Source organism: Brachyhypopomus gauderio, chromosome 1 (genome assembly GCF_052324685.1).
Source record: "Brachyhypopomus gauderio isolate BG-103 chromosome 1, BGAUD_0.2, whole genome shotgun sequence".
In the NCBI taxonomy this organism is placed as follows: Eukaryota; Metazoa; Chordata; class Actinopteri; order Gymnotiformes; family Hypopomidae; genus Brachyhypopomus; species Brachyhypopomus gauderio.
Genome location: NC_135211.1, coordinates 43,427,441 through 43,453,055, shown reverse-complemented (window position 1 = coordinate 43,453,055; position 25,615 = coordinate 43,427,441). Strand labels below are relative to the sequence as shown.

Below are 25,615 nucleotides of genomic sequence, written 5' to 3'. Positions count from 1 at the left end.
CATTGATCTGCTTTGTCTTACCGAAACCTGGCAGCAGCCTAATGAGTATTATGCTCTCAATCAGGCCTTGCCTGCACATTACCAATACATGGATAAACCGTGTTTGGTCGTGGTGGAGGACTTGCAGTAGTTTACAGATCTAACCTCAAAATTAAATCTGTCTCAATCTCAAACATGACATTTTTTGAGTGTTTGGCTATGTTAGTCTCTGCTGCTAGACCTGTACTAATTGTGCTTATATATATCTGTCTAAATTGTTGTTATGGTAACCGGTGTCGGCCAGAGGAGGATGGGTTCCCCCCCTGAGTCTTGGTTCCTCTCAAGGTTTCTTCCTCATGCAAAAAAACTAGGGAGTTTTCCCTTGCCACTGTCGCCCTTGGCTTGCTCACTGGAGGCTAGGACTCGGCACTTGTAAAGCTGCTTTATGACAACAACTGTTGTAAAAAGCACTATATAAATAAAATTTGATTGATTGATATCGTCCTCCTAAGCTAACTTAGGTTTTTTGGCTGAGTTTTCTGAGCTAATCTCTTCACTTATCTCTGCTTACTCTGATTTGTTGCTGCTTGGTGATTTTAATATTCATATTGATTCGGATACCTGTATGTTTGCCAAAGAATTCCTAAATGTGCTCAGAGTTTTGATATTTCTCAGCATGTCAATTTTCCTACACACAAGAAAGGCCACACCTTGGACATTGTCTGTTGTGTGGGCAATCACGCCAGATTACATTTCGGAACCTCAAAAATGTTAGTCCACTGGCTGTTATGGAGATGTTCAGACAGAGGACTATACCTGATTGTTTAAATCCGGATCTGCTAGTGGCTCACTATGATGAAACTGTATCAGTTATTTTGAATCACCTGGCACCTCTCAGAACTCGCTCTGTATCTTTCTCTCAGCCTGCTCCCTGGTATGCTGCTGAGCTGCGCAAGCTGAAAGCTGCTGGCCGACAGCTTGAGCGACTTTTAAAAAAAACTGGCCTGACTGTGCATGCTTGTGCTTACAGGGATCATGTCCTGCTTTACAAGGAAAAACTGCAGGAAGCTAAAACACTATATTATACTAATGTTATTCATAGTGCTCATGGTAATCCCAGAGCTCTGTTTCAAGCTGTCAATAGGATACTGGGCCCTGTGAAGAGTTTTCCTTTAACTCCGTCGCTTGAACTTTGTTCTCGTTTTATGGATTTTTTCAATCATAAAATAGACACAGTATACTCACAGTTTCAGTCTACTGTGAATGTGTTGGACACATCTCGACCATTTTCGCAGTCCGGTAGCAGTTATTTTACTGCTTTTGATGCTGTAGATCAGCAGTTTGTTACAAAGCTTGTTATGACCTCTAGGGCAACGACATGTCAACTGGATCCCATGCCAACACAATGGGTGAAAGCCTGTTCTCCGTCTGTCTGTCCTCTTATTACTATGGCAGGGGTTCTTAACCCAGGGGGGTCGCGACGTACTTCCAGGGGGGTCGCGAATGTGACACAAATTAAGGTGTTTTCTGAGTTAAATGTGCGACGAATCAGGTTTGGAGCTAAACTTTGTTGTTCTTTACTCAGCCTGGACAAGCGGAGCCACAATGTGCATGCGCGAACCTGAATCAAGACTCAGAATGAGGCAGTTTGATTCAGTAAAGTTTATTGAATCAAACTGCCTCATTTTCAGTCTTGATTCATGGTCACGCATGCACGTTGTGCTCCGCTCGTCCAAGCTGGATTAACATGGAGCGTTTTTTAGAACGTGGAACTGAAAGTGGGGATGCAAAACGCCCACTTCCAGGAACTTCAGAACAGAAAAAAATGAAGAAAGTGAGAAAATATGATGAAAAGTACTTGGAATATGGATTTACCCAGACAAGCGAAGGAGAGGATGCACGACCGCAGTGTGTTCAGGGTTGCCAACTTTTCACGATCACTTTGAGTGAGATTTGAACCTGGAAGGGGGGGGGTGGCGAGTGTAAATTGTTACCGGGCGGGTACAAAATGGACACAAATTAAGTATTATATCGCAATCAATTGATCGCCAGTGGTTGGTGCCAGAGCGAACTAGTAACTCATTGAGGTAAATAAACTAGATTTTTTTTTTCAGTGTGAGAAATCGGATGTGTGGCGTGTGAGCGTGTGAAGACAGTCAAATGCGTGTGTCTCACGCTCAATGTGTGAGAGTTGGCAACCCTGGTGTCTTGTTTGTGGTGAAGTGCTAGCCAAGGAAAGTCTCAGGCCCTCCAAGTTGCTACGCCATTTGCAGACGAAGCACTCGAGTGTCGCGAAATTTACTGGAGCCTAAAAGGGGGTCGCACAGTGAAAAGGGTTAAGAACCCCTGTACTATGGTTATTAATGCTTCACTTAGCTCAGGAATGGTTCCGGCATGTTTGAAGCTGGCAGCCATCACTCCAGTTCTCAAGAGGCCTGGCTTAGATCCCGAGAATTTCAATAACTATAGGCCCAATTCGAATCTCCCATTTCTCACTAAACTGCTGGAACAGTAGCTGTGCAGTTAAAGGAACATATTGAATCCTGTGATCTGTTTGAAGTCTTTCAGTCTGGTTTTAGGAGAAATCACAGTACTAAAACTGCTCTTGTCAGGGTGGTGAATGATTTGTTGATGGCGGCTGACCAGGGACTGCTTAGTTTGCTTATTTTACTGGACCTGACTGCAGCATTTGACACAGTGTGCCATAGCCTATTGCTATCTCGGCTTAAAAATATAATTGACATAACTGGGACTGCGTTAGCATGGTTCACTTCTTATCTCTCTGACAGGCAGAAGTTTGTTTCTATTGGAGGTTTTAAATCCGACATTTGTCCCGTGTTACATGGAGTCCCCCAGGGCTCAGTCCTTGGACCTCTGCTTTTCATTTTGTACCTGCTTCCTCTTGGGGACATCATTAGGCAGCATGGGCTGCAGTTTCACTGCTATGCTGATGATGTGCAGATTTATATCTACACCAAACCTGCCCATAGCTTGCCTCCTCTTGCCTTGTTGGGCTGCTTAACGGACGTTAAGGCATGGATGATGGAGAACTTCCTGAGTTTAAACAATAGAAAGTCTGAGGCCATCATAATTGCTTCTCCTACTACAGTTAGGAGACTTGGTGACACTACTGTTAGTATTCCGGGTTTTGTTGTTTCTACCTCTGCTGAGGTAAGAAATCTCGGAGTCACGTTTGACTCTACGTTATCCTTTGAGTCACACATCAAAAATACATGTAGGGCAGCCTTCTTCCATCTTAGGAGTATTTCTAGGATTCGCCCTTTCCTATCTTTTGCTACTGCTGAGACCTTGATTCATGCGTTTGTCACATGCCGACTGGATTATTCCAATGCTCTGTTGTATGGCCTCCCTGCGCGGGCCTTGAGCAAGCTGCAGTATGTGCAGAATTCAGCTGCGAGGGTGCTTACCCATAAAAGATCTTGGGAGCATATTACTCCGGTTCTGTGTCACCTTCATTGGCTTCCAGTGCAGTATTGCATCCAGTACAAACTGCTCATGTTGGTTTTTAAATCCCTGCATGGCCTTGCTCCTTCCTACTTAAGTAGGTTACTCCAGCCATACTCCTGATGCGTACACTTAGATCTTCAAGCCAACACTTGCTTGTGGTTCTGCCCTTTAAGTTAAGTTCCACGGGGAAAAGAGCATTCTGTGTTGCTGGTCCAATGCTGTGGAATGGGCTCCCTGATGAAATGTGGGCTTGTGTATCTATAGATATTTTTAAAACAGGACTTAAAACTCATCTTTTTAAATTAGCATATGGATAAGATTTATAGATTTTAATGTTATTCTGTATCTTTATGCATATTTATCTGTATTTTTAATTGTATATTATTTTTCTTGTGTTGTACAGTGTCCTTGGGTGTCCAGAAAGGCGCGTTACAAATAAAATGTTATTATTATTATTATTAAATGCAGTGAGGGATGTGGCTAGGAAGGTACGTGGTGTGACCTCAGGAAAGAGGAAGATAGACAAGGAGTCGTGGTGGTGGAATGAGGAAGTTCAGGAAAGTTTGAGAGGAAAGCGGATGGCTAAAAAGAATTGGGATTTTTCAGAGAGATGAAGAAAGTAGACAGAGGTACAAGGAGATGTGTCGTAAGGCAAAGAGAGCAGTGGCAGAAGCTAAAGAGAAGGCATATAGCAAGCTGTATGAGAAGTTGGACACTAAGGAAGGGGAAAAGGATCTGTACAGATTGGCCAAACAGAGAAACTGTGAAGGGCAGGATGTGCAGCAAGTTAGGATGATAAAGGATAAAGATGGAAATGTGTTGTCTGGTGAGGAGAGTGGCTTTGGAAGGTAGAAAGAGTATTTTTCAGGAACTAATGAATCTAGAGAATGAAAGGGAAAGAAGGTTAGAAGAGGTAGAGGTTGTGAATCAGGAAGTGCCCCACGTGAGTAAGGAGGAAGGGCTGCAATTCAGAGAATGAAGTGTGGTAAGGCAGTTGGACCTGATGATATTCCAGTGGAGGCATGGAAATGTTTGGGAGAGACAGCAGTGGAGTTTTTGACTGGGTTATTTAACAGAATCTTGGAAGGTCAGAAGATGCCTGAGGAGTGGAGATGAAGCATAATGGTGCAGATATTCAAGAATAAGGGCAACGTTCAGAGCTGTAGTAATTACAGGGGAATAAAGTTGATCAGTCACAGCGTGAAAATCTGGGAAAGAGTAGTGGAAACTAGGCTTAGAGGAGAGGTAGAGATTTGTGAGCAGCAGTATGGTTTCATGCCAGCTAAGTGCACCACAGATGCTATGTTTACTTTGAGAGTGTTAATAGAGAAGTATAGGGAAGGACAGAAGGAGTTACATTGTGTGTTTGTTGACTTAGAGAAAGCTTATGATAGAGTACCGAGACAGGAGCTGTGGTATTGTATGAGGAAGTCAGGAGTAGCAGAAAAGTATATGAGGGTAGTGCAGGATATGTATGAGAACAGTGTGACAGCAGTGAGATGTGCGGTAGGAATGACAGACAGGTTTAAAGTGGGGGTAGGACTACATCAGGGATCAGCCCTGAGTCCCTTCCTGTTCACAATTGTCATGGACAGACTGACGGACGAGGTTAGGCAGGTTAGGCAGGAGTCCCCTTGGACTATGATGTTTGCTGATGACATTGTGATCTGTAGTGAGAGTAGGGAGCAGGTGGAGGTGAGCTTGGAAAGATGGAGATATGCTTTGGAGAGCAGGAGAATGAAAGTGAGCAGGAGTAAAACAGAGTACATGTGTGTGAATGAGAGAGCAGACGGTGGACAGGTCCAGTTACAAGGAGTTGATTTGGTGAAGGTTGACGAGTTTACCTACTTAGGGTCGAGGGTACAGAGTAATGGAGGAAGTGAAAGAGAGGTAAAGAAGAGAGTGCAGGCAGGGTGGTGTGGATGGCATAAAGTGTCTGGATTGGTCTGTGATAGAAGGGTGTCTGCTAGAATGAAAGGAAAGATCTATAGGACAGTAGTGAGACCTGCTATGGTATATGGACTGGAGACAGTGCCTCTGACAAAGAGACAGGTGAGGGAGATGGAGGTGTCTGAGATGAAGATGTTGAGATACACATTTGGAGTGACGAGGAAGGATAGGATCAGAAATGAGTTTATTAGAGGATCAGCACATGTAGCATGTTTTGGAGATAAAGTTAGAGAAGCGAGATTGAGATGGTTTGGACATGTACAGAGGAGGGAGGAGACGTATATTGGTAGGAGGGTCTTGAGGATGGAACTTCCAGGCAAGAGGAGGAGAGGTAGACCTAAGAGGAGGTTTATGGATGCAGTGGTAGAGTATATGAGAGTGGCTGGTGTGTCAGTGGAGGACACTCAGGACAGGGTCAGATGGAGGAGTTTGATCCGCTGTGGCGACCCCTAAACGGGAATAGCCGAAAGAAGAAGAAGTAGTGCAAATGTTTACCTGAGCTGGGAGATGTAGGGCAGACACTGAAGGAAACTCCTCACTTCACTCTCTTCATCTGACCAGCCTCTCAGCTCTACTGGTTTCTTCACTGTGTGGAGTTTCAGCACTTCTAGGAAGAGGGAGGTCTTTCTCTCTGAGAGGTCTATGTACCAGACTACAGGAGCTGACTGGTAAACTGGCTGTAATGCTGGAAGGACACTCCTGCCTGTTTGAGTCTCATAGTCCTTCACATGTGAGTACAGATCCAGCAGGAAATCACACTGATCATTAGTCCAATCATCATCTTCATCTACAGGGAAGGTTGTGTGTTTTTCAGGTGTCTTCAACAATGGCCAAATCAGTGTGTCTGTAGTGGTCTTAACTGTGTTTATTTGATGTAGAGCTGCGTGCAGACACAGATTCATTAAGAACACTCTCTGTTCAGTGTTAGTTTTATAAGGGAAGGTTTCATGTCTGCACACTGATGATAAAAGCTCCAGTGTTTTCTCTCCTCTCTCTTTCTCACAGTCTGTTGCTTCATGAAGGAGATGCACAAGAAACTTGATGATGATGTCAGAGGAGACAGTGAGACCAAAACTATAAAAACAACACACAGAAGGTCAATGGGACATTCAGTCATAAACTCCACATGATCTTATTACATCACAATATATAAAAGACAGAAATCCATGCATGAATAATAATTTAAGTATTGTATAGTAGGATGATGGCCATTTTCAAAACTTGAATTCTATGCAGTCACATATGAATAAGGACATTCAGTTAACGACCATCTCATAGAATCACATTCATCATGCCACATTTTAGTAAATATTAGAAAACACTTCAATCGAAGATCCTTTACTTTCTCTGCATTGTTAAGGACTTCTGGGATGTTCAAGTTTCTCTCTGTGTACATATACAGGGGTCACATCCCTTCATTACACCATATTCATCTATCAGCACTGGAATAACATTTAATATGGTGTCAATTATGATTTTTTTGTGGGCAGGCAAGTACACATTAAGAAAAAAATGGTCATTATTCAATATTCTGGATTATTTAGTGCAAATATTTACCTGAGCTGGGAGATGTAGGGCAGACACTGAAGGAAACTCCTCACTTCACTCTCTTCATCTGACCAGCCTCTCAGCTCTACTGGTTTCTTCACTGTGTGGAGTTTCAGCACTTCTAGGAAGAGGGAGGCCTTTCTCTCTGAGAGGTTTATGCACCATTCTGGAATGTGGTATAGAAATATTCGCAGTTTTAAAGACTAAAGTTGTGCATTTATCATTATCATCATTATCTATTACCAGAGGTTAAACTCACTGTCTACGGGGATCTCCATTTCCTCACTGGGTCTGCTGGTGTCTCCCTCCCCATAGACAGCAGAGACTCTGACTCTGTAGCAGGTGCTGTAGGGTGGAGTTATGGTGCATTCACACTCAGGTCCCTCTGTTAGAATGGACTGCCAGTCCTCCAGACCAGCCTCCATATACTCCACCATGTAGTGGAGCACAGGGGCGTCTCCATCAGCCTTCCTCCAGGAAACAGTCAGAGACTTCTGAGTCTGTTTGACAACTGTAGGCTGTCCAGGTCTGGATCTACGAAGTGTCTGGAACTCTATGATTCTGCTGTATTCACTCATGCTGTTGCTGTCCAGTACAGCATATCTGAGCTGATACAGAGTCTCAGGTGTGAGATCCATAATGTCACATTCATCTTCAGTAGAACAGGTGACATTTTCAGTCCATTTGGGATCATTTGTGTTCACTCCTCTGCAGCTCAAAGCTCTGTACTCCACTCTCTTTCTGCCTCTTTGTAGTTTCAGAGTCACACTCGTCTGTTTCACTGTGATTATTTCTGGCAGTTCTGGTTCTACGGCAAGTTTTACATTGGGACTAATCAAACAGCCCGATTGGTAAAGACGTATAGAAGAACCCTGAGAATGGGGCTCAGGGATTGATGCAGTGATGAATTTAATTTGCTGGACATTCTTCTCTGTTTCTTTTTTAGTCAGAAATGCATGAAGGTCAGAGAGGATTTTCTCACTGGTATCAGGAAGTCTTGATTGTAGTTGTGTATCTTGTTTGCTCATTGTCTGTAAATCAATCTGCTGTCTCAAAGCCGAGAGAAAAGGATCAACACTCTCTAGTGAGGTGAGAGTGAAACACAAGACTCTGTCTGTCTGGGAATCTTGAATTACATGCTTCATCTCTTTCTGTGACTTCACAATGGTGATGTTATTATTTCTACATTCATTCAAAGCCTTCACTTCAGCTTCTTTGTTTTGGAGCCACTGCTGGATGTTCTGTGAACTGAATGGTGATTGATCATTTGTTCTCAGAAGGTTTTTCAAACTCTCCTCTCCTTCCTGTCCTCTCTCTCGGATGATCTTAATGCAGGAGGCCAGTGCTCGCCGAAATACTGACCTGTACTGCTGTAGAAGAGAAGAAAACAGACAAAGATCTTCGCTCAAGGCTGAAAACCATGTAATAACACTAAAATTGGAGTAACTGGACATCATATCCTGTGCAGTCCTGACTGTCCTTTCAAAATGTTCCAGAACAGCCACCGAGTTGAACAGTGAGTTTTCACTGATGTCCCTATTTACACAGGGAGATTTTTGGTCCAGATTCTTCAGAGGGTAGAGCCAGACTTTCAGAGGGACTGCTGACTGACCCTGTGGCCCTAACAACTTCTGAAAAGAGTTAAACAGGTTTAATGCTGTGTCAAAGTTCACAGGGTTTTTCACATGCTCTCCATCAATGTAGATAGAACAGTCATACAGCAAACAGCTTGATTGTTCACTTTCACTGAGACTGGACAGAAGTTCGGTAGTAGAGGAGCAAGTGATCATCTTTGTGATGGTAGATTGTAATTCTGTATTTCCTTCACTGTTCTCACTGTCATTATCAAAGACAAAAAACGCCTGGGCTCCATAGAGCACAGCCACGACCACATGTGTAGCTGTGTTCTGATTGGTCGGTGAGAGAGGAGCTGCACTCTGCAGCAGTGTGTGACTGAGCATGTCCAGTTTGGTGGAGGTTCTGTAGTGCAGAGTGACTCTGTCCTGCAGCTGGGACTGAGTGGGGTGATTCAGAAAGGCAGCAGCTCCAGACACCTCCACCAGTCCTGCTACAACACTGGCTCTTAGAGGAGGGGTCAGGTCCAGAGCTCTGAGTCTCTCCCGCAGGGAGTCTCCCTCTAAAATCCTCACATCTGTGTGGGGTCGAGGGAAAGACCGTCTCATAGAGGACAGAGTGACTTCATCCCACAGAAAGACATCTGAAAATATAAAGAGGCCAATATCAAACAATATTAATGTATCTGAATAATGAGCAAAACATTATGTTGAATATCACAACACTGTAGAATTATCTAACTGTGTAGAGTGTAGGATCTAAGAATACACAATTAACTAATCAATGTACTTTTTAATCTTAAATTTTAAGTATACATCAATAGTGCTAACTTAGCCCATCTGAATGTATTTGTATTGTATTGATTGTAATCAGTATTGGGTATGTTGTGAACATCTGTGATACATTCTTCTTGATGCATCAAGATTCAACCTTTTTAATAATAACAACAACCTTTTTAATAATAACAACACACTACATTAGAAATGTGATGCATTTTGTTCCAAAATACACTGCATTAAATATAAATGACATAGCCTATATTAAGACTTTATATAAACACAATGACATTGAGCAATAAATGGAAACTTAACCAAAAAATACATGTTTTGTACCTGAACTGATAGAATCAGTGTGGCGGTCATATAACATCCCAAGATCCAAATTACGTCCAAGTGCAGATACTTCTACAAATCCTGAAGACTCTGGTGTGGCGTATTAAACAGGTTAATTGTGCTACAGTACATAATTACTGTGCAGAAAATCACTGAAATGGGAGTATTATAACACACCTTGTTCAAGTCCTCTGTAGACTAACTTTGCCAGGTAAGTCAGTTCTGTATCAGCTCTCTGCAGGTTTGTAGAGGACAAAGCAGAACATACATGCATTTAAAACACTGGGACTGTACTGATATGGATAAAGTCTCCAGTTAAACACAGTTATCAGTTCTGATTAGGCAGAGTGAACTTACCTCAACTGTTGTTCTCATCTCTTCGATTTCCTTTAGGAGATGTTTCATCTCCGTCTCCATCTTGTTCTCTTCTAATAGATTAAATTGATGTTCTTTTACTGATGTGTTGATCTGCCACATGAAAAGTGATTTATTTGAGATTATTCTAGATTATTTTAAATGCAAAATATATTTTGTTTCTAATGGTAATGTCTGTGTAATGTAGGTTTAGGCTGCTTTTGAGTGTCCATATTATATAACTCACCTCTACAGTAGAAGGTTCATTTTTGCTCACCACTGTATCGTGTTCCTTGTGTTCCTCCATCATACACATAAAACATATGAAGGTCTGGTCAGTTCTGCAGAAGACCTCCAGGACTCTGTGGTGCAGCTTGCAGAGTGTCTTCTCCAGGTCTCCAGTCACCTCCACCAGTCTGTGTGTCTTCTCCAGGTCTCCAGTCACCTCCACCAGTCTGTGTCTCTGCAGGGCTGTTACTGTGTAGTGCTGCCTCACGTGGGTTTCACAGTAAGACGCAGTGCAGGTCAGACAGGACTTCACTGCTCTGAGTTTCCTCCCAGTGCAGAAATCACAGACCACGTCTCCAGGTCCAGCGTAGCAGTGAGCAGGAAGAACAGGACTGAACCCAGCCTGCTGTAGCTTCTCCACCACTTTAGCCAGCGCTGAGTTTGTGTTTAGTGCAGGACGAGTGTGAAATATCTTCCTACACTGAGGGCAGGAGTAGCTTCCTGCCTGGGTTGGGTTGTTCCAGTAGGTCTGGATGCAGGTCTTGCAGTAACTGTGTCCACAGGGGATGGAGACTGGCTCCTTCAGCACGTCTGTACACACCGAACACCTGAAGTGATCCTCCGTCAGCAGACTGGCTGACAACTCACTGTGGTTAATGAAAACATAATAATCAGTCACTATGACTCACTGTGTTTAATATGAATATGATAATAACTCTGCACAAATTTTAATTCTTGAAACGGTGTAAATGGAGTAAAATCCATGTTGGTACTTGATGTCAGGAGAGTACGTTTCATCTCTGAGTGTATTGGGTGCAGCCATAAATGCTTCAGACTGGCAGGGAGAAGGTGACGTTTCACGTTTCAGCCTAGAAGTAAATGTAACATTGTAATACAATAACACGTAGAATTAAGATTACACATAGTAATGGAAATTAGGAGCCCTAAAGGTATTATTATTGCAATTGTACATTTTATTCCCAATAACAGGGGTAGCCAACCAGTCAGAGAACAAGAGCCACTTTTTACTTTTTTGCTAAGAGTTTTTTGGACACGCTTGAACATCACCCATCTCTTCCTCTCTCTCTGTCACACACAAACGCACGCACGCACACACACACACACACACACACACACACACACACACACACACACACACACACAATTACTCTCAATTCAGGGATAATCAACAAAGTTTCCCATGTGCAAAATCACTCAAAAAAACCTGTTATGAAGGCAACAAACCTAAACAGTTAAAAAAAAAAATAAAAATTTAAGTAGGCGGAGCTTATCAGGATTAAGACCTAATTTGGGTCTAGATGCAAGAGGAGAAATGAGCCTTGCCAGACTCAGACTATGTAACACACATGCACACAAGCAGAGCTTGATTTTCACAAATAGTAGCAATTCAGCTCAACACCATAGAAAACTAGAAATCTGCATAGCAATAAAACTGTCTCATCCCTGCTTAATGCTACAGGAACTCTGCTCCTAGTTTGGTTCTAAGTCTGAACTAGATCACAATGACACAGATAGGCTTGTCCCGATCCGATATTTGGAACGGATCGGCTGCCGATATTTGCAAAAAATGCATATCGGTATCGGATCGGCAGGCACGAGAAAATGCCGATCCAGACTCCCGATCCAGTTTTTTTTTTCAGTCCGATCCAGGTTTTCCACCCATTTGGATAATCCATTCCAGTTTTTGCTGTGTTTTCACCAGTTAGAGTAAAATCCGGTCCGCATTTTCCAGCACACCTTCAGCACATGAGCGTAGCGTCTCCCCAATTTAGCTCAGTGGCATCTGCTAACCATTAAGACCGCCGTGTAAATTTGAAGTTATCGGTAAAAATGTCAGTTGTGTGGGATTATTTTACCTTAAAGGACGACAAAGACGAAGAGATAGAGTGTGACATATGCCACAATATAGAACTTTTTATACAACCAATCTAATCAAGCATTTAGCGAAATACCACCATAAACAATATGAAGAGTTTCTAAATAAAACCGAAGACTTCAATTCCATATTGAAATGCTCGTCTTTGTTAAAAAGAATCTCCCCATCATGCTCGGACTGCAGGCAGGGCAAACAGTTGGAATTGAAGGGAGTGTGTAGATGGAGATGGAGCAGCAAAGTGTGGAGGAGAATGGGGAGTAGAAGGCATTTTGCTTTTAGATAGCCCTTAGCAAAAAGGTAGTATACTTAAAGTTCACTTTATTAGGTATACTTCAGTATAAGTATAGCAAGTATATACAGTATATATATATATATATAGACCATATACTTTAAGTGGACTAGAAAGTATACCAATTTAATACTTTTTCGGACTAAATTAGAACATTTCTAGTTTAAAAAAAAAGTATACTCATAGTACACTTGAATAAACTTTTTGCTAAGGGAGTTTACAATCTTTGCACTGATTTTTTTCTTAAGCTTTGTTCACTTGTTCAAGAGCACTGATGATTACAGCACTCAAGAGTACTGATGCTGTTTGTAATAGACTATTTTCTACTCAGTTTGTGTGTTTTGCTTTTTTAATACAATATTATTTGCACTTATGGCTTTTTAAGCCTTGGTTTGCTTATGCCATTTCTGTTTGTTATTTATTATTTTGTCTATTTTGAGTTTATTAATTTCTAAATAAACAGGTCAGTTTCTCCTTAGCAACCATTGTGTATTATTCAAACATACCTAATTCAGCTGGCTACTTGTTATCAAGAGTAAAACACTTTTCAACATGAGTTTGACAACAAAGTAAGTTGGCTAAATAACTCAAACTTTAATACATGCTCGGATAGGCAGGTATCGGTATCGGCCGATAACGGTATCGGATCGGAAGTGCAAATAAATATCGGTATCGGATCGGAAGTTCAAAAAGCTGGATCGGGACATCCTTAGACACAGATTAAGATCTGCAGAAACATCTTAACATTAAGGTCAACTGTGTTTACCATCTGAACAAAGACACAATAAAAAAGACCCCAAAAATGCAAATCTACAAAACAATGATCACACAGTAACCTAAATCATGGAAGGTGAGATTCCCTGAATGTGATAGGTCTGTATACATCCTGAGCACTTTTCAAAAACAGACAAAGCCACATTACCCATGACAGGGTAAAGAAAACCATGGATAATATATGACAACATGAATAATACATGATATATATTTCAAGTTAATGTAAAATCAGTGATCAGACATAAATCCTTACCTCCTCACAGCTGTCTCTCTATTAAACGTAATTGGTCGATCCGCTGAATGATCACTTTTCATAGAGGTGCATGATGGAGCCGGTGAACTCAGTCTATCTTTGGTCACACTGACATTCACAGAACATGTTTAGATTTTACTCTCAATTCAGGGATAATCAACAAACTTTCCCATGTTCAAAATTACTCAACAAAACTGTTATGAAGGCAACAAACCTAAATGGTTCAGACCATAACCACTATCATTTAAAAAATGTAGGCGGAGCTTATCAATGTTTGAGAGAGCACAAGATCTGGCTCAACGAAGAACCAAGAAGAACTGCTAGGATTAAGACCTAATTTGGGTCTAGATGCAAGAGGAGAGAGGAGCCTTGCCAGACTCAGACTATGTAACACACATGCACACAAGCAGAGCTTGATTTTCACAAATAGTAGCAATTCAGCTCAACACCATAGAAAACTAGAAATCTGCGTAGCGACAAAACTGTCTCATCCCTGCTTAATGCTACAGGAACTCTGCTCCTAGTTTGGTTCTAAGTCTGAACTAGATCACAATCACACAGATTAAGGTCTGCAGAAACATCTTAACATTAAAGTCAACTGTGTTTACCATCTGAACAAAGACACAATTAAAAAAAATACCCCAAAAATGCAAATCTACAAAACAATGATCACACAGTAACCTAAATCATGGAAGGTGAGATTCCTTGAATGTGATAGGTCTGTATACATCCTGAGCACTTTTCAAAAACAGACAAAGCCACATTACCCATGAAAGGGTAAAGAAAACCATGGATAATATATGACAACATGAATAATACATGATATATATTTCAAGTTAATGTAAAATCAGTGATCAGACATAAATCCTTACCTCCTCACAGCTGTCTCTCTATTAAACGTAATTGGTCGATCCGCTGAATGATCACTTTTCATAGAGGTGCATGATGGAGCCGGTGAACTCAGTCTGTCTTTGGTCACACTGACATTCACAGAACATGTTTAGGTTTTACTCTCAATTCAGGGATAATCACCAAAACTTTATATGTGCAAAATCACTAAACAAAACTGTTATGAAGGCAACAAACCTAAACAATTCAGACCATAACCAATATAATTTTTTAAAAGTAGGCGGAGCTTATCAGCATCAGAGATAGCACAAGATCTGGCTCAAAGAAGACTCAAGAAGAAGTGCTGGGATTAAGACCTAATTTGGGTCTAGATGCAAAAGGAGAGAGGAGCCTTGCCAGACTCAGACTATGTAACACACATGCACACAATCAGAGCTGGATTTTTACAAATAGTAGCAATTCAGCTCGACACCATAGAAAACTAGAAATCTGCGTAGCGACAAAACTGTCTCATCCCTGCTTAATGCTACAGGAACTCTGCTCCTAGTTTGGTTCTAAGTCTGAACTAGATCACAATCAAACAGATTAAGGTCTGCAGAAACATCTTAACATTAAAGTCAACTGTGTTTACCATCTGAACAAAGACACAATAAAAAAAAACCCCAAAAATGCAAATCTACAAAACAATGATCACACAGTAACCTAAATCATGGAAGGTGAGATTCCCTGAATGTGATAGGTCTGTATACATCCTGAGCACTTTTCAAAAACAAAGCCACAGTACCCATGACAGGGTAAAGAAAACCATGGATAATATATGACAACATGAATAATACATGATATATATTTCAAGTTAATGTAAAATCAGTGATCAGACATAAATCCTTACCTCCTCACAGCTGTCTCTCTATTAAACGTAATTGGTCGATCCGCTGAATGATCACTTTTCATAGAGGTGCATGATGGAGCCGGTGAACTCAGTCTATCTTGGGTCACACTGACATTCACAGAACATGTTTAGATTTTACTCTCAATTCAGGGATAATCAACAAACTTTCCCATGTTCAAAATTACTCAACAAAACTGTTATGAAGGCAACAAACCTAAATGGTTCAGACCATAACCACTATCATTTAAAAAAAGTAGGCGGAGCTTATCAATGTTTGAGAGAGCACAAGATCTGGCTCAACGAAGAACCAAGAAGAACTGCTAGGATTAAGACCTAATTTGGGTCTAGATGTAAGAGAGAGGAGCCTTGCCAGACTCAGACTATGTAACACACATGCACACAAGCAGAGCTTGATTTTCACAAATAGTAGCAATTCAGCTCAACACCATAGAAAACTAGAAATCTGCGTAGCGACAAAACTGTCTCATCCCTGCTTAATGCTACAGGAACTCTGCTCCTAGTTTGGTTCTAAGTCTGAACTAGATCACAATCACACAGATTAAGGTCTGCAGAAACATCTTAACATTAAAGTCAACTGTGTTTACCATCTGAACAAAGACACAATAAAAAAAAAATACCCCAAAAATGCAAATCTACAAAACAATGATCACACAGTAACCTAAATCATGGAAGGTGAGATTCCTTGAATGTGATAGGTCTGTATACATCCTGAGCACTTTTCAAAAACAGACAAAGCCACATTACCCATGAAAGGGTAAAGAAAACCATGGATAATATATGACAACATGAATAATACATGATATATATTTCAAGTTAATGTAAAATCAGTGATCAGACATAAATCCTTACCTCCTCACAGCTGTCTCTCTATTAAACGTAATTGGTCGATCCGCTGAATGATCACTTTTCATAGAGGTGCATGATGGAGCCGGTGAACTCAGTCTGTCTTTGGTCACACTGACATTCACAGAACATGTTTAGGTTTTACTCTCAATTCAGGGATAATCACCAAAACTTTATATGTGCAAAATCACTAAACAAAACTGTTATGAAGGCAACAAACCTAAACAATTCAGACCATAACCAATATAATTTTTTAAAAGTAGGCGGAGCTTATCAGCATCAGAGAGAGCACAAGATCTGGCTCAAAGAAGACTCAAGAAGAAGTGCTGGGATTAAGACCTAATTTGGGTCTAGATGCAAAAGGAGAGAGGAGCCTTGCCAGACTCAGACTATGTAACACACATGCACACAATCAGAGCTGGATTTTCACAAATAGTAGCAATTCAGCTCAACACCATAGAAAACTAGAAATCTGCGTAGCGACAAAACTGTCTCATCCCTGCTTAATGCTACAGGAACTCTGCTCCTAGTTTGGTTCTAAGTCTGAACTAGATCACAATCAAACAGATTAAGGTCTGCAGAAACATCTTAACATTAAAGTCAACTGTGTTTACCATCTGAACAAAGACACAATAAAAAAGACCCCAAAAATGCAAATCTAAAAAACAATGATCACACAGTAACCTAAATCATGGAAGGTGAGATTCCCTGAATGTGATAGGTCTGTATACATCCTGAGCACTTTTCAAAAACAAAGCCACAGTACCCATGAAAGGGTCAAGAAAACCATGGATAATATATGACAACATGAATAATACATGATATATATTTCAAGTTAATGTAAAATCAGTGATCAGACATAAATCCTTACCTCATCACAGCTGTCTCTCTATTAAACGTAATTGGTCGATCCGCTGAATGATCACTTTTCATAGAGGTGCATGATGGAGCCGGTGAACTCAGTCTGTCTTGGGTCACACTGACATTCACAGAACATGTTTAGATTTTACTCTCAATTCAGGGATAATCAACAAACTTTCCCATGTTCAAAATCACTAAACGAAACTGTTATGAAGGCAAAAAACCTAAATGGTTCAGACCATAGAACTTTAATGAATTAATGAATGTTCAATTTATATAGCACCTTTCAGCATACCCAAGGCGCTTTTACAATTTTAACACAGGTACAAATCTCAGACAACCAATCATACACACACACCAGTGAGAAGCGGCAGCCAATTGCACACAGTGTACTATCTACCAGGATCCACAACCCCCTGGGGAACTGAATGGGGTGCAGGAAGGGGAGAGAGGACAGACCCTAGTGACAGAGCACCATCCACCACTGGGCATACAAGCACACACACTCAGACAACTGCTTTTATTGAACATAGAGACACAGACACACTCAGGGAGAATTTGTCAGGGACTGCCAATTTACCTAACCTCCATGTTTTTGGACTGTGGGAGGAAACCCACGCAGACACAGGGAGAACATGGAAACTCTACTCAGATAGGGACTTGAACCCAAGACTTCAGTGCTGAGAGGCAAACGGGCTAACCACCAAGCCACCGTGGTGCCCAAATCATCATTTAGACATTCTTTTTTTTATATTTACTTAACATGTAATGTCACTGATAAATGAAACACACCCATTCCTGAACATAATGGGTAGGTCCATTGATTGAACAGGTAGGTCCATTGATTGATCAGATCTTGCAGTCATGCATGTTGGAGCTGATGATGGTGTTTCTATCTTCTTCCTGTGTGTACAGAAACAAAATGTTTTCAAATACACCTTGTAAGGGAATTTGTGATTTACTGCATGTGACCCTCAGACAGAACACTCTGACATTCAGTTCACTCCCTTATCTGTGCGTCTGCTCCTCAGTTAGAACCTCTTTCTCTCTCTCTCCCTGTACTTTTCGACTCCCCCTAGATCCAATCTACTGTACCTCCTCTCCTGATAAGGAGAACTCCAATCATACATATGTTTTATTATTCTTATCCAGTTTTGTTAAGACACATCTTCTTCATTCTGTATTTAACTACATGTATTATGATTAAACTCTGGAACTCTTTCCTGACACCTGTGTGTTGTGAATCTGTTCTCCTGGTGCCAGCTACGAAACTCTGAAGGCTGTACAAATTTATAATCCAAATTATGAACCCTGATGGTTGTGGTCTATGTCTGAAAGATGACTCCAAAGGAAAATATTTTCTTGACACACCTTTACAATGAAACAAATACAATGATAAAACTTGTATCACTGACTTGGCTAATTTGTTCACTAGTGTCTTGGCAGTTGTTTTGGTGTCTCCAGAAACATCTCTCACTAGTTTTCTTTCTAGGGTCTTCAGACACATCTCTCACTAGTTTTCTTTCTATGGTCTTCAGACATTTCTCACTAGTTTTCTTTCTAGGGTCTTCAGGCACATCTCTCATTAGTTTTCAATCTAGGGTCGTCAAGACACACTAGTTTTAATTAGTTCTTTGTTGACTCTGCATCTATGCTGGAAAAGCTCAGCTAGAAACCGTACCACCGATTTACATGAATTTTTTCATTATTATACCATAAAAATATAATTAGGAAAATAATTGAGAAATAAATTAATAACTTTACTCTTTCAATTAGTATACATTGCATATTAATCCTATAAATGCGCACACAATTAATGTTTCATGATGCATCAGTACAAAAGCATTGCAAACTGCACCACAAATGGGATTTTTCCAAGGACAACTCACCCAAATACTGGAAGAAGTTGAAAAATGTACAAAGTACAGGAGATAAAAAAGTGATTGTTTTAATTCCCTTATTCATTTTTCTTATTTAAGTGGTGAGTGAAAGTAAAAGTTGCACCCTAATGAATGCAAGTTCAAAGAAGTTATATAAGTGACAACGAACTAGTGCTGGGTGACAAAACGATACAGATTTTTTTCACGATAAATTTTTCCTCAATTACATGTTTGGGCAATGTGCGCCATAGCTAGATAGGTACATTTAAAGAACATTTAGCTTACCCATGATATAACGTAATAATCGATTTTATCACCGGTAAGATAAATGATGTAATATGTCTCAAAACGATTCCACAAAAGAGAATAAACAACCTGGTAAGACGAAGGGAATAACACTCTAGGTTTCTAACTCGAAACATGAGTTGTGTTATGTATCTCATTACGCAGAACAGGACTGAATTATTAAAGCTCTTAAATGTAGCTAGATAGGTAATTAAGCCTGAAAAAGCTTTTAAACCTTAGTTTTTGTCTAAACAGCTGGTTATCTATCTAGCTATATTTAAAGAGCTTTACTAATTGAGTCCAGTTGTACTGAATTCTGACTCCCTCCCTTCCCCACGCACATAAATACGCTACAGATATTTAAAATTAAACCCTTTATTAATATAAAAGGGTTATATGGTTAAAATAACCCTTGTTGAATGTAGAGATATTTGCTTTACATGGAATAGCCTACACATCAAGGGTTATTTTAACCTCAATGCCCCTATTAAGCTCACTTACCCATTAAACACACTTGCTACTTTGAACACAAATTATGCTAATAAAGAAACAAGTTATTGTCCGGCTTGATAACTTAATCAATACATGTAGTAGTTTTTTTAAAAATCCATGCATTTTAAAGCCAATCATACTGCTGCATATTCTGAAAACATCCTGTCAATGTTCCCTCTTCCCGGTGGCCATTTTGAAAGCCACATGAAAACTTTGATCTAGAGAGACCCCTCAGATTTAGAAAATCTTAATATATAGCAACTTTTAATTTGATAAGTATCACCATTTTTTACAAATTTAAGAGATTAATAATTTTAACAAAACCTAGCAAAAGTTGGAACTTGGATGCAAGAGAAAGTTACAGTTAATTCAAAAGACAGCGTTTTAGCCAATGCCACAATTCATAGTTAGCATTCTAGTCATATGAGATTTCTGAATACACCAATATATATAAATCACACATGATAATTTCTTGTATTTTACTATATTTAGAACATCATCTATTTCCAAATGGATGAGAAATAATGTTTGTAGATTGCAGGATTTTTTTAAGATTCTATATCATTTTTACATGAGCTTACATTTACGGCATTTGGCAGACGCCCTTATCCAGAGCAACTTACATTTTTATCTCATTTTTATACAAGTGAGCAATTGAGGGTTAAGGGCTTTGCTCAGGGGCACCTCGGTCATGGCCTCAGGTCTGTGGATCGAACCCACAACCCTCTGGTTACAAGACCAGTTCCCTAACCGCCAGGCCATGACTGCCCCTTAGTGAGCTTAAGCTCACTTACATAGACTGCCTATGTAAATAGTTCATTGATGGTCTAAAAAAAAACCCTCGTCAGTTTTCTGTGTAAATTAAGGTAAAATAATTAGCAATATCTTATTTTTACACTTTCCATGTCTAAATTCAATTTTAAAATAAAAATAATTGAAATTATTGAAATAATTTTAAATGTAAAATATTCTTGTGAGCTATACCCATTAAGCACACCTCAGACTTTTGACTTTTAAACTTTAATTATAACTTTATATTATAAATTATAAAACTAACATTAAAATGAACATTGTTACATGAGAGATTAATATTTCATATTAACTTAACATCTGCTTAACAATTACTTTTGTTTTGAATATGTCAAATTTTAGATTTGGGTGAGCTTAATAAGGGCATTTACCGTCATTGTCAGTTTTTGGTGTAAATTAAGGCAAAATAATTAGCAATATCTTATTTTTACAGACTTCCCATTTCTAAATTCAGTTTAAAATAAAAAATAATTGAAATTATTTACATGAACAATCATTTTAAATGTAAAATATTCTTGTGAGCTTAATTGGAATGGGGGTGTTCTTAAGAATGTACCCATTAAGCACAACTAAGACTTTTTTATAATCCCTTCACCATTCACCGTGACAACGTCAAAGGCGCAGTCTACAAACAGTGGCAGTCGCGGAATCCACAGAGCACTGCACACCACAAGACCACAAAACAAGTTGTATTACATAAAGTTCATGATGTATAGCAACTTATAAATGTGTATTTATACCTTGCACTCATAAATGGGTATTTATACCTTGCACCAATTTGTAGTGGTCAGTTTTTTCTAAAAATTTCAATAGCTTTTAAGAGGTCCATCATGAGAGCATAAAACAAGTTGCAGGGTTGCCAACTCTCACGCATTGAGCGTGAGACACAGGCATTTGACCGTTTTCACATGCTCTCACGCCACACTTCCGATATCTCACGCCGGAAAAAAAAATCCAGTTTATTTACCTTTGATCCACATATATGATTCAATGAGTTACTAGTTCGCTCTGGCGCCAACCACCTGCGATCGATCGATCGCGATATAATACTTAATTTGTGTCCATTTTACGTTCGCTACGTTACGTAACAACCCCCCTAGAGGTGAAACGATTCTTCGAGTAACTCGAGTAATTCGATTACAAAAAATACTCGAGGCAAATTCTTTGCCTCGAGGCTTCGTTTAATTTATGTCACCATCTATTTTAAATGTTTAAAATCCCGCTTTGTACTACTACGCAGCTCCGGTATCATTGTTTTACACTGACTGTTATAACTGACGCACAGGTTTAAGGCAGCGTGATTTGTTTTGATGGAAATGGCGGAAAACGAAGATAGCGGTGTCCGTAAAAGGGCAAAAATGTCAAAAGTGCGAGACCATTTTTCGCTGCGCAAGGTGGACAACGTAGTGCAGTGTATTTACTGTAAAACGTATCTGGCCTACCCAGGGCATAATTTGAGCCGGATCCTGGCGGAACAAATAGTTATTGAACAAATAATTCTATAAAAGACATTTTTTAAACACAAGATCCACATTCAGGCTTCCTAAATCACATAAGAGCTCTCCCTTTTAGCGATGCCTTTCTGCGTCTCCATAAAGCTAAAAGCTAGTTATACTTTCGCGAGTGATCGTAGCGTGCAACTCTGCGAACGGCGGAAGCGTTCATACTTGACGTGTCACAATTCTGTGCAGTGTTGTCCGTAACGATATGTGGTAGTATAAAGAAACACCCCACAAAAAAAGGAATGAACATTTACCTGATGAATTTTAATGTTGCATTGTGTTTCAGGTTTGAAAAGTGCTGGAATTTAGGCTTAAAATGCACTTCTGCACTTAAAACACTTATAAAACACACGTAAATCATTTAAAAGTAATTTATATAAACGGATTGGCTTGTTATTTTGACATTTGTGCGCCTAAGCGTTGCGTTTTGTGTGCGATCCGGTGACATTGTTGGCCTCAGTGACCCCTTGTCTCATGTCGCTGTTTGCGTTCCGGCATCGTTTGATTTACAAATTAAGCACTGGGCCTACCATAACAGTACTTCCTCAATGCTTCAGCACCTAAACTGAAAGCATCCGCACGTGAACTGCGCTTCTCCAAGCGGAATAACAGCCAATTGCTTGCTCATTTTAAGAGAACTTTCATGTTGCATTACACACTATCAATATTATTGTGTTAAAAACACAAAAGTGTGATTTTATCCAATTACTCGATTAATCGATGAAAAAATCGACAGAATACTCGATTTTAAAAATATTCGATAGTTGCAGCCCTACACCCCCCCTCAACAACTTACGTTCGCCACCGCCCCCCCCCCCCCCTCAACAATTTACACTCGCCACCTCCTCCAGGTTAAAATCTCACTCCAAGCGAACATCAAAAGTTGGCAACCCTGAAGTTGTATTACATTAAGTGCATCCTAAACTATTTAAGTTATTTAGACCAGAGATTCTTAACCCATGAGCCACGGCCCAATTGTGGGCTGTGAGTGCCACATTGAAGGCATCAAAAAAACAACAGTTTTTAACTTTAGGCCGCAGAGGGCCGCGGGACAGCATTGATTTTGAATCAGGTGCAATACACTTTCTCACCACTTGTAGCGGTAGTGCGTCACTCAGCTGTTTTAACAATGGTTTTAATACATAGAAGATAAAAGATAAACCTTTGGTACTAATCGAAAATGGAAACCTATTTTAAACGAAAAGCAGAAGGCAAAAATGAAGACTAAAAAAATCTGTGTATCATTCGTAACTTCTGGGGCACACAAATGGGTCAAGTTAAAAAATCAAAATCAAGTTCGGCTCCGAATCCGTTTTTTAATTTAGCTATTTTTGTTTGGATCATCAAATAAAAAACAGAAAAATACAGGCCTGGTTTGTTTTTTTTATTTTTATATTCAAAACGAAAACAAAATAATGAATTGTTTTTTTGATTTTCCAATTTTAATTTTCAGTTGAATATCAAATGAATGAATGATACAAGGAGTTAAAAAGGCCAAAGTTGTATGAAATTAAATATGGTTTTATGAACGGAGGAGCTATATTTTCATTTGCATTTTATTAAAATTATATATGTAGTTTATTTAATTTAAAACATTTACATTGAACATTTTGAATTTATTTATTGTATGACCGCAATTTTATTTATTGAATTGTCTATTTTTGTTATTATGTAAAAAAAATAAATAAAAAAAGAAGCTATTTTTGTGTTGATAAGCCTGAGTGGTCTGTTGACTGACCGTTGTATTTGTTCAAATTACTTTTAAACTGTAAGTGTAGTTAATTTAGTTATAATGCAAATACAAAAGAAATTTAACCAAAATTTAGAATAATTATCATTTTGATCCATACATTGGTAATATCTGACTGGGCCTTGTGCCATTTTATGTTCAACAAATTGGGCCCCGAGGTCAAAAAGGTTAAGAAACCCTGATTTAGACTACAGATTACAGTGCTCTGTGGACTCTGGGACAGCCACTTGCATCCTTGTAAGGTCATTTGTAGACGGTGCCTTTGACAGTGTCTGTGACTTTAGTACATTCAAAATAACATGTTGTCAATTATTTAAAATAAGTCTATTCCTGAAGTAAACAAAGTTGTAGGTGTTTGTTTTGGTTGCCAGAAATAGGAATTTGCATATTTTGGCACTTTTGCTGATACTGTCTTAAAGAAGAAAGAATTCCGAATAATGGAACGTGAAATCAACTTTACCGCGGTGTAGTTATGTCGTTTTAACTACACAAGATCTCGTAATAACGACATGCTGAAGAATTGTTTTAAAACATTATTGGCAGCAATACGCTCCCGTAATTCATAGCACTCCAGCCACTGCACTTAAGAGTTCTCCCTGCGTCATTTCACAAATGCACTACCGTAATACCGCATGTATGCGCGTAAGTGAGCATTTCAGTGTAGATAGCGAAGATTTTGCGAAGTGCAAATGGCGTAACATTTCGAACAACCGATCCTTGCTGTGAGGCGACAGCGGTAACCACAACACCATGCCGCCCCAACATTGTGATAATTTTTCATATTCATTAAATGGAGAAAATATGATGTAAAATAATACGATTATGTATTGTTTAATATTAAATATTAGTCTGTCGAGATATGCCGATGTTTTAATCAAGATATCGGAACAGAGTGTAAAACACGTTTCCCGTGGTCTCCTCGTTATTAAAATGAGTCATAAGCTATGCGCCCTTAAGTTACAAGTCATCTAGGTCAACTAGTTAGCTAACTAGCTTTACTGCCAGCCTCCTTTAACCAAGTCAAGCTGGAAATGTCCCTGAGAAGAACATTAGATTTATACAAAACAATGAAAATAAACAGACATAATAAACAAGCAATATAGCAAAACAGCTAGCAAGATTATATATTTGATCTCAAGGTATGACGCAGTTGGCTATAATTATCTGGTTATCATGGCGACTTCAACACCTCATCGTTAGTTCAGCTGTCTGACTTTCACTGCTTCAGTTTGCTATAACGACTCTTATTGTTACTGTAGTTAAACTGTTACAACTGATAAAAGTTTCCAAATACAAAATATTCATTTCAAGAAGAAAATTTTTAACGTTTCCTTCACTCACCCGCCAAAGGGCGTCGAAGTATCCGTTGGACTGCTTAGTTTCACTTTAGTTTCTCCTCTTCCGTGTTGGGTCTGAACTCTGCACACCAACCTTTACACAAGCGCGGTTTGTTTGTGTGGACTGATAAGAAGCGGAGTTGTTCCTTTATATCACACTACAATAGAGTAACTGTGCTACATTTAAACGTGTAACGAATCCTGTTAACAATGTTTTTAAAAAGTTCCTAAATTATGAGTTCTTTAGCAGAAAATTGTTTGACGATAATATGTCGAAGTTAGATTATAACAGGTTTAGGCTACAGCTGTAGACAGGGAGCGGAAGCACCGAAAGTAAAAAAGCAATTATTACATATGTTTACCAGTGTATGCTCATGTTATCCACGCCATCAACGTAATTTAAAGCTCTACGAGCGAGTGGCACCGCTTGACTACAATCAGCATCCGCCTCCACCGCGGGTGACACCCGCCACTACACCGCCGGGTACCCAGCTGCCAGCATCACGATGATACTGCATCGGGAGAAGTGTTGAATTATGTACGGATGCCCTGCAGTTATTTTCTAAATGAAAACTCCACACACTGCTGCGTTTTCCTGGACTCCATCAGGCCATAACAGTTTGATCTGTAAGTTGCTACAGTCCTAAAAGAAACCTCCGCCAAACTACC

At 39.6% G+C, this 25,615-nt stretch overlaps 2 protein-coding genes across 13 annotated transcripts in view; both read right to left on the bottom strand.

Annotated features, from left to right (window-relative positions):
* The window catches only part of LOC143521749 (uncharacterized), a 33,828-nt gene extending 31,896 nt beyond the window's left edge, over positions 1 to 1,932 (bottom strand). The window contains exon 1 of the mRNA XM_077015050.1: positions 1,855 to 1,932. The gene's annotated coding sequence lies outside the window, so the exon portion shown is untranslated. The remainder of the gene's footprint in view (positions 1 to 1,854) is intronic.
* LOC143521674 (uncharacterized) overlaps positions 1 to 25,420 on the bottom strand; it is a 74,311-nt gene extending 48,891 nt beyond the window's left edge. For 3 of the 12 annotated variants that reach the window (XR_013132814.1, XM_077014863.1, XM_077014903.1), the window contains exons 1-16: positions 25,309 to 25,419; positions 24,951 to 25,040; positions 17,683 to 17,793; positions 16,901 to 17,008; positions 16,036 to 16,143; positions 15,166 to 15,273; positions 14,300 to 14,407; positions 13,428 to 13,535; positions 10,988 to 11,083; positions 10,234 to 10,861; positions 9,990 to 10,100; positions 9,810 to 9,867; positions 9,633 to 9,722; positions 7,205 to 9,163; positions 6,955 to 7,111; positions 5,893 to 6,471 (exon numbers count right to left, since the gene is read on the bottom strand). Coding sequence is in view for 11 of the 12 variants with exons in the window: in XM_077014863.1 (XP_076870978.1) it covers positions 5,893 to 6,471; positions 6,955 to 7,111; positions 7,205 to 9,163; positions 9,633 to 9,722; positions 9,810 to 9,867; positions 9,990 to 10,100; positions 10,234 to 10,861; positions 10,988 to 11,083; positions 13,428 to 13,535; positions 14,300 to 14,407; positions 15,166 to 15,273; positions 16,036 to 16,143; positions 16,901 to 17,008; positions 17,683 to 17,793; positions 24,951 to 25,040; positions 25,309 to 25,322 (4,433 nt within the window). In the remaining variant the exon portion in view is untranslated. Of the gene's footprint in view, positions 1 to 5,892; positions 6,472 to 6,954; positions 7,112 to 7,204; positions 9,164 to 9,632; positions 9,723 to 9,809; positions 9,868 to 9,989; positions 10,101 to 10,233; positions 10,862 to 10,987; positions 11,084 to 13,427; positions 13,536 to 14,299; positions 14,408 to 15,165; positions 15,274 to 16,035; positions 16,144 to 16,900; positions 17,009 to 17,682; positions 17,794 to 24,950; positions 25,041 to 25,298 lie in introns of all 12 variants that reach the window. The other 9 variants (XM_077014921.1, XM_077014912.1, XM_077014874.1 and 6 more) reach the window with 8 other exon arrangements.
* Between the last annotated feature and the right edge of the window lie 195 nt (positions 25,421 to 25,615).